Raw genomic sequence first — 9,113 nt, forward strand, 5'->3', positions numbered from 1 at the left:
ATAATTTTAAAGATAAATTAAATATTATTCAAACATGTCGAGCCAGCTGGATTCGTTTTGCCTCGTCATTTTCAAAAGGAAAAAAAAAGGGAATCAAGTAATTGGAGGGTCGAAATAAACTTTTCCTAAAAATATCTTATTGTTGGCTGACCTCTGTGGGTCTTCAACCTTCATGCGCTTCGTTAGCCATTTCTTCGCCACCACTTACATATCCGCAACCCGCTCCAAAACCCTTCTCCCAGTCTCCGCCTCTCTCCGCCTCCTCTCCTCCGCCGTCTTCGCCACTTCGATCCCGCTGCCGATGGCCGCCTCCGAGGAATCCCTCCGGCTGGCTTTGACAGAGAAGCAGGCCGCCGTCGACGCACAGGCCGACGCCGTCCGGAACCTCAAGGCCCGATCCGGCACCCCGCAAGCGGAGATCGAAGCTGCCGTTGACGCCCTCAACAACCTGAAACTCGAGGCAGGTGCCGCCGCCAGGCGCCTCCAGGCGGCCCTCTCCAGCAACGGCGGCAGTGCCGCTGGGAGCAGGGAAGCCTTCCGACAGGCCGTCGTCAATACTCTCGAGAGGAGGCTTTTCTACATCCCGTCTTTCAAGATTTACCGTGGCGTCGCTGGGCTTTACGACTACGGTCCGCCCGGGTGCGCCGTGAAGTCCAACGTCCTTGCGTTTTGGCGTCAGGTAAGCCAGATTCCTTGATCTCTAGTACAAGATCGGAGTACTTATGGTGTAATTGAGCATAAATATTTCCCCGACGGCTTCAACCAGAAGATCAAACGATACTTCCCTTCAAAAAAAATTGATGACTTTGGGGAAAACAAAATTGAAGATTTGATATTTGCTTCTTCAATACTAAGGTTTCTAATACTTTTTAATGATAGTTGAAGCATTGATGATGATACCTTTTCTAATTTGGTTCTCAAAACTGTTTTCTTTTAAGTTCCTAGCTGACTATTTTCAGTGTCTTGAATTTGTTGATTCTTTGCTTTAGCATTTTGTCCTGGAGGAGAATATGTTGGAGGTCGATTGTCCCTGCGTCACTCCTGAGATTGTTCTCAAGGCCTCTGGACATGTGGATAAATTCACTGATCTGATGGTTAAAGATGAGAAGACAGGGATGTGTTACCGTGCTGACCATTTGCTCAAGGACTTCTGTAAGGAGAAGCTGGAGAAGGACCTGACCTTGTCCTCAGAGAAGGTCACAGAGTTCAAACATGTCATCGCTGTGTTGGATGATCTTTCTGCTGAGCAATTGGGAGCAAAACTAAAAGAGTATGGGATCACAGCTCCTGATACCAAGAATCCACTTTCTGATCCTTATCCATTCAATCTTATGTTCCAGACGTCCATTGGCCCATCAGGCCTCAGCCCCGGGTGAGATAGCATGCATTAAACTTAATTTTGTCAATTCAAAGGTTCTATACTATTTTCCCATTTGTAAAATTTCCTCTTCCTTTGTGGATGCTATGGTTGTAGATTCATGAGGCCAGAAACTGCACAGGGGATCTTTGTGAATTTCAAAGACTTGTACTATTACAATGGGAAAAAGCTTCCATTTGCAGCAGCTCAGATTGGTCAGGCATTTAGAAATGAGGTGTTGTTCGACCTACTAGAACCTTTTACTTCATCTTAGGTTTTACATTAAGCTTGGATTATTTGAAGGTTTTCTATTTATTGTCAAAGGATGAACTTGTGTGTCTTTGTTCAATCTAATATTGAGCTATCTGTGTTGATTAGATTTCACCTCGCCAAGGTCTTCTAAGAGTTCGTGAATTCACTCTAGCTGAGATTGAGCATTTTGTGGATCCTGATGACAAATCTCACCCTAAATTTAGTGATGTTGCTGAGCTTGAGTTTTTGATGTTCCCAAGGGGGGAGCAACTTGCAGGAAAATCGGCGAGCCCAATGATTCTAGGCAAAGCAGTCTCAAAGGTTTGTATTCTAGCTACTTTTCAATCTCTTTTATTTATGATGTTTTCTTTCTGAAAATCTTATCATTCATATTCAAATATCATTTCCATAGGGAATTGTCAATAATGAAACACTAGGCTACTTCATCGGGAGAGTGTATCTCTTTTTGACACACCTTGGAATAGACAAAGATCGATTGCGATTCAGGCAGCACCTTCCAAATGAAATGGCGCACTATGCTGCAGACTGCTGGGATGCAGAGATAGAGTGTTCATATGGTTGGATTGAATGTGTTGGAATTGCCGATAGATCTGCTTATGATTTACAGGCTCATTCAGTGAGTTATTGTTCCCTATCAACTTGTGGTTCCTTTTTCAGATTGTAGTTATTGAGTTTGAAATCTTATGATTTTTGAAAACATTTACTTTGTTTTAAGGCAATTCATTCATAGATAGAAAGATATATCAAAAGGTGAAATGGAAAATATGATAATTTATATATGACTTGTTCGTTTACTTTTTTATTTGGTTAGAGTGATGAGGCAAACAAATTCACCATGAACAGATCTGACATTTTTTTATTGTTTACTCGAGGGTTAGCATGTAATACTAGAATTTCATTTATCCACAGGAAAAAAGTGGCATTCCACTGATTGCTCATGAGATATTTTCAGAAGCAAGAGAAGTCGAAGTAAGTTTCTCTCCTACTCTATCTCTATTTTCTGTGTTTGTCTTGAAATCAATTTGAACTTCAGGTAGTTTATTGATGTTCCTTGTTAGAATTTAGACTTTTGGGATAAACTATATTCCATTAGATGATGATGCCTCTTCAGCTTCTGAAATAAATAAGTACAATTCTTGATGATTGTATTTCAGAAATTAGTTATTGTGCCATCAAAAAAAGAACTTGGTCTTGAGTTTAAGGGAGATCAAAAGATGGTTGTTGAAGCACTGGAGGTGAGTGTTAAATTTGTCAACAGCCCATTATCGACTAATTATTATGGCATAGAGTTATTTCATTTATTTCTTTGCAAATCTCCCCATGCACAGGCTATGAATGAAAAGGAAGCTATGGACATGAAAACTACTTTAGAGTCGAAAGGGGAAGTGGATTTCCATGTTTGTACTCTGGGGAAAACTGTCTCCATCAAGAAAAACATGATCTCGATTGGTTTGGAGAAGAAGAAGGAACATCAAAGGGTTTTTACACCTTCTGTCATCGAGCCATCTTTTGGTATTGGGCGGATTATATACTGCCTTTTCGAACATTCTTTCTACACCAGACCAAGCAAAGCAGAGGATGAGCAGCTGAATGTTTTCAGTTTTCCTCCACTTGTGGCTCCCATCAAATGCACTGTCCTCCCATTGGTCAAGATACAAAAGTTCGATGATGTTGCCAAAGTCATTGCAAAATCACTAACAGCAGCTGGGATATCGCACATTATGGACACAACAGGTACTTAGTTATATAAAATGAAATTTCCTGAGACATTCATGATACTGGAGATTCTATTCTGATAATATTTGGTCCATGAATGAACATAAAACATATTTCATTTTTTTGTTTTTCGTGATTGGGATCTGCAGGTACCTCAATAGGCAAGCGATATGCGAGGACAGATGAGATTGGTGTACCCTTTGCCATAACTGTCGATTCGACCACCAGCATTACCATCCGAGAGCGAGATAGTAAGCAGCAGATTCGTGTAAGCATTGACGAGGCTGCTTTGGTCATGAAAGAGATAATAGATGGACAAAGCACATGGGGCGACATGGTGTGGAGATATCCAACCCATTCAGCTACACATGCTGAAGACGAATTGATGGAATAGGAAGATCAGATTCACAGGTGATTTGTCCTGCTAAATCACCGTCTTTTTATCACTTTAATCAAACACATAATGACAGATGCAATGGTTCCACCATTTTCCACTTCTATTTGCTTGAGTTTCTATTCGACTTTCTATTATAGCACGTTGACTATGCTGTTAACTTTAGAGAAACCAGTAAACATACCACCAGATTATGATCGAGACGATATTTGGGAATAAATGAAGGATGCATAAAATACCACCAAGGAGCACATGTATTTTTCAAAACAGTGAAATTGACAACGTCAAAGACCTAGTTCATCAGATGAAACTACCATGGCTAATAAACAAGATAGACTTTGCACATTGTTCAACAAAGGATACTTTATCTGAAAGAAAAAGTAGACAACCGATATGTTTTCATATTTTGGGAATAGGGTTTACGATTATGAACACAGTACAAACAATGTAATTGTTCTCTGTGTGATATTTTCATCTTAAAAATACAGTGTGCATCAATTCAACAACAGGGCTACTGCAATTCACATTGCCAATTCCTTGGAGCAACTGATCTTGCTCCAGACTGAAAAAAATAATTCAAAGACTTGTTATTTATACAAAGCAGTATTTCGATCAAAAACGTAACGATCATGTATTACTGCTTGTTTGTTGATATCTCTTGAAGTAACAAGTGTGCCGTGATCTCTCCACTGAAGCTCTTAGTCATGGGCTCTCACAGAATTGCATCTCCTGATATTTATAGCCAATATCACAAAAATTTATGAGATAGTCAATTGTGTAGTATCCAACATTCTTTGTTCAATTTGTAAGTCTTGATTACAGGTTAATGAAATTGTGCGAGTCAACATATACTACAGAAAAAGAAAAGATTCAAGCATAAGACTGATGAATGTAAACCTACCCGCCTCTCTCTGAGAATCAAATAATGAACTGCGAGCTATTTGTTTCTAGCATATAAAATAATTTTAATCTACAAACTATGCGGCAGATACATGCTACTAGTAATCTTTGTCTCGACAAAATCCACAATGTAACAAACTATCATAGAGCCCTAGCAAGCAGCTTCCAAACATCTCTCTTCCTATTAAATAATGCGAAGCAGCAATCATTTTGCATACATATTGTCTACTAGTAAGGTGATAAGGAAGCTAGCAGAGAAAGATCGTGATACACGCCCAATTAGATGTTGTAACTGCAGTGATCTGTGTATCAGTGTAATACTAGTCATGATAAAATGGTGTGTTGAGGTGTAGCCCATGCCATTCCGTGTTTACAAGAGCCCAACGAGTATAAGACTCAAAATTGAAGGTGAACTTCTACTACTAGTTGTCGTATTTAAATATGACATTCTGAACTCAAAACAAGATCAGTCGATTTAGTTAGTTGTTTCAGTCGAGCAACTAACCAAAGCATTGCTGGTTCTATTTTAGTCTTCTGATCATTATTTCTCCCTCTGAATCTCTCGAGAGATTAAAGAAAGTATAGTGATGGAAGGGATAAAAGGAATTGAGAAGATCCAATGGATTTTTGTCTAGTCAAGCATCAAGCACAAAAATACATAATTTTGTATAAAACAATATAATAAGTTTAAAGAAAAATTGATTGGTAAGAGCTAAGGATACAGGTGTATGAAGGCATGGAGTTCCAAGTGGGAAAGTAAACTATGAAGTCTCAAGTTATTGCATTTGCTCCACCAATATGTTAATAGTTATTGGAATTTTTAGCTGAGATACAATAGTCTAAAAGAAGGAAAGAATTAAAAATACCTTTCCGCAAACTGGACAAGTGTCACTCCTCTCCATCCATTCATATATACAGCTCAGATGAAAATGATGAGCGCAATTTGCTACGATTTTGGGATTTTCTGTAGTATATTCTGCAATGATCAATGACCAGATAATATTTTACGGATATGTTGGTATCTCTAATACAAAGGATGACTTAAAATTACTCTTAACTAAAAAGAATAAAAAATATGAGTACAAAATCATAATCATGCTTGGCAAATACAATGCAAAACTTGCAGTAACTCATGCCTTGTTGGACAAAAAACTATTTTCAGTTTGCCAAAGAGCTTAATTGCCAAACCTAATGTACAAATGAAAATGATAGTTTTGAGATATTATGTTAGGCTGAAAAGCATGAATGCAGTTGTTGATGGTAAAAAAAATTCTAGATCAAGTCCAAACTAAAATAATAATAATAATAAAAAAATTGCACTGATCAGACTGAAAGCATAATCAAATCAAAGGATGTTTTTCGCGTTTATTGATTTAACTAAAGGTAATATGAGCATAGAGATATAGCACGACAAGATGTTTTGTATGCGACTTAGAATAAAACAAAATGCATATGCCAAGTGTAGGCATCTAAGAAGTCACCTTCCAGACATGTAGGGCACACGTCTTCATCTTCCGAGGAGACAACAAAACCCGTACCACATGCTTTTGCAGATTGGTTTTTCTCTGATTCACTCTGGGTATGTATACATTCTTCATCAGATTCTACAATATTTCTCTTTTTGACACTTGCCATGGTTTCAAAAGTGGAACTGCTACCATTTCTTCTAAGAATGTGTAAATTTTCTTGAATATGGCTCATAGACTTCTCACGCCTAGAGACCAATCCCTCACGCTGCGGGCGAGAATATCTAGCATCTGTTTCATAAGGCGGTGGTCTGGGAACATGGTGATGAGCCTCAGACAGTGAGTTGTCAGAAGCACCTCCCAATACTGATGTTGTTGATGAAGTTATTGTTTGAATTTGGGTAGGGATTGTACGGTTATCAAGTCTTTGAAATGTTGCACCATACTACAAAAAATATTTTCAAACTCCCATACATTACCAAATCAAACATAAGAATTGATTGAAGATATGAGACAAGTTAAACAATAAAAAGCCGTCAAAAGAAAATAGATCATCTGTTACCAAGCAATTTCTTCCAGCTCATATAGAGAATATCTCATCATCTAGCTCAAGAAAGAATCATGGAAGGTATAAGGATCAAGATTGGTAAAAGAATCCTTTCAAGTAGAGAAAGTCTAATTCATCGAGAACTTCACGGAATTCCTAATAGAAAGAAGCCTGAGGAAAGATCTTATCAGTGATAGAAGGTCTAGATCTATTGGATTTTCTTCCTTATTTATGGAGTATAGTTCGATAGGCAAGTTGTTTGCATTCTCAAAGTTAAATAGTCTAATACATGTTCCTCTACAATGGCATTATAGGTTAGGAAGCAACTTTCCTCTTAAAATTAGTAACTAGAGTTCCAAGTGTTTCTTTTATCTACTTTTTCTGTGGTGACAGGATTTGCACTTCCTTTTCTTAATTTGCAATAGAAGTATAACAAACACAATAATTGAAATGCATAACATTACCCCATATAATAGCTGATGAAAGAAATATCTTAAGCATATGCAGTGCTGATACATGGGATTGCTTGAGTAGGCATATTCATCAAAATCCTCTGGACACGGACAGCAACAGAGTGCACCCATGAAAACAGTTCCTGGCAAACTTAGGGCAGATTACAAATATGAAGATTCATGAATTCAAAGTTAGATCTAGTAAAAATGTAGATCCATAACGTCCTCTGGATAATGAACTTACCACCTAGGAATTTGCAAAACCAACAAGAGGTACCTTGATCCTGTTGAATTTTGCAAAGATTTTACGGGGAACAATCAATCAAACTATTCGCATCCTCCAATAGAGTGATGCAAAATGAGGTTTTAATGTTTTAGTAACACCCATAAATTACAATGTATATTTATTAGGCTATTGAAATGAAACTTAATGATCTGATCTTAAAAGTGGAATTCACTGTGCATATACTTGTAATTCATGGAGGTCACAACGAAACTAATCCAGTTGATCACACGTTAAGCATATGGGAAAAAAAAGAATTTACAAAGAAAATAGTTTTTTTTTGAAAAAAAAAAAGAAGAAGGCAAACAAGCATCGAGACATGAAATCAGAGCCCATCCCACTAAAATAACTGTTTCAATATAGAAAGAAGAAGCAAGAGGAAAATATTTCTTACAAAGTCATGGTAAGAATCTTAATTGGATAGTCATTTTTCATTGGAATCATGCACAAGATTATTTATAAGATTAGTTCACAAGGAGCATTAATGAAGATATTCCCAAAAAGATAGAGCAGAAGAATGTTTTAAAAAGGGAATAATAGCATATCCTATTGGCAAAGCTATTTATATACAATAATATTTGTCCTTAACTTATAGAATTAAAACATAACATTGTTGAATTCGAAGGATCAAAATTTCAAACCACATGATCCAGTTAATCAAGACATTAATTTCACATTTTTGTTGGAAGCCAAAAAATTGTCTGAGTTGTAATAAACATTTCCATAATATCATCTCCTAGAAAATCAGCTCTTTTAATATCAGAAAAATGCTAGAAAGACAAGATTTTCCGTCTCATACAATCTTAAGGAATATGAGAGAAGAAACAAACCAAATTTAAAGAACAATAAAGCTTTTAGTTGTAACATGAATAGTACCAAACCTTAGAAGAGTTTTTTCTTTTTAAATTTTTTCTTGGTGAAACCTTATAAGAGTTTCGATTAGCTTCCAGCACTCCATTTCGTAACTAGGAAGAATGTAAAGCTAATCTTCCCACACTTGTAAGAGTACGACGACTTCACTGGAGGACTACGATCCTTCCATGTTCCAATTAGTAGTACAAATTGGGTCACCTAAAGATACTGACTTTAGGCTTCTGATTCCTCACTAGAGAAAGAGGATCACAATCGGAAAACTTAAGTAGATAAGAAGCAGAAAGCCAGAGTCTTTCCTCCACATTACTGATTATAAGAACTACTCGCAAAGATGTATAAATTAACTGAGTCATCTGGTTTCCAAAAGCCCAACACGAGAGAAGGGCGACAAAATAAGAACACAGCAATCGACCGATCGAGTAAGAAAACAACTCTGGAACGAGGAATCGAACAGCGCGGAGGTGAGACCAAGATTCTTACCTCGACAGAAGCAATCGATCGAGAGTATCTTTCGCCCTCGTGCGTTTTGGGCGAGGAGATAATTGAAGGAAGCAGAATCGAAGGAAGCAGACCAGAAGACGCGCCTGGTGCGGTGTCGCTGGCCGTCGATGCTGCGCTAGTGTAGCCATTACCGCATATGAACTCCACATGCGGCCCTCCATCGGCCGTCCGTTGGGCGGGGTCTGGAGGAGATATACGTTGGATCAGGAAGGTCGCATAGACACCCATGTATGCGTCCGTCCATGGGGAGGCGCATATGTATGCGCCGCTTTTTAGATTTTATTATATGTGTATATATATATAATATATTTGTAATTTTTTTTTATAAATAAGACAAATTACAAAAGACAT

At 37.7% G+C, this 9,113-nt stretch overlaps 2 protein-coding genes across 6 annotated transcripts; one reads left to right on the forward strand and one right to left on the reverse strand.

Annotated features, from left to right (window-relative positions):
• Nucleotides 1-157: 157 nt before the first annotated feature.
• LOC121988980 (glycine--tRNA ligase, mitochondrial 1-like) lies at nt 158-4,248 on the forward strand. 2 transcript variants are annotated; one of them, XM_042542736.1, is made up of 10 exons: nt 158-679; nt 990-1,372; nt 1,475-1,592; nt 1,736-1,930; nt 2,022-2,246; nt 2,540-2,599; nt 2,785-2,865; nt 2,959-3,364; nt 3,496-3,757; nt 3,907-4,248. In XM_042542736.1, exons 1-9 carry the CDS (start codon nt 173-175, stop codon nt 3,738-3,740), a joined length of 2,220 nt encoding a protein of 739 aa, XP_042398670.1. In that variant the 5' UTR covers nt 158-172; the 3' UTR covers nt 3,741-3,757; nt 3,907-4,248. The 2 variants fall into 2 exon arrangements, with proteins under 2 accessions (XP_042398670.1, XP_042398668.1); XM_042542734.1 differs by lacking the exon at nt 3,907-4,248 and having other exon boundaries at nt 3,496-3,846.
• On the reverse strand, nt 4,182-8,905 carry LOC121988981 (E3 ubiquitin-protein ligase At3g02290-like). 4 transcript variants are annotated; one of them, XM_042542740.1, is made up of 6 exons: nt 8,742-8,841; nt 7,350-7,389; nt 7,118-7,248; nt 6,122-6,551; nt 5,507-5,616; nt 4,182-4,469 (listed from the first exon to the last, which is right to left on the reverse strand). In XM_042542740.1, the coding sequence occupies exons 3-6, from the start codon at nt 7,235-7,237 to the stop codon at nt 4,443-4,445; spliced, it is 687 nt and encodes a 228-aa protein (XP_042398674.1). In that variant the 5' UTR covers nt 7,238-7,248; nt 7,350-7,389; nt 8,742-8,841; the 3' UTR covers nt 4,182-4,442. The 4 variants fall into 4 exon arrangements, with proteins under 4 accessions (XP_042398674.1, XP_042398673.1, XP_042398671.1 ...); XM_042542739.1 differs by having other exon boundaries at nt 7,118-7,256; nt 8,742-8,819; XM_042542737.1 differs by lacking the exon at nt 7,350-7,389 and having other exon boundaries at nt 7,118-7,256; nt 8,742-8,905.
• Nucleotides 8,906-9,113: the final 208 nt, after the last annotated feature.

The sequence above is a fragment of the Zingiber officinale genome, chromosome 6B (genome assembly GCF_018446385.1).
Source record: "Zingiber officinale cultivar Zhangliang chromosome 6B, Zo_v1.1, whole genome shotgun sequence".
Lineage (NCBI taxonomy): Eukaryota > Viridiplantae > Streptophyta > Magnoliopsida > Zingiberales > Zingiberaceae > Zingiber > Zingiber officinale.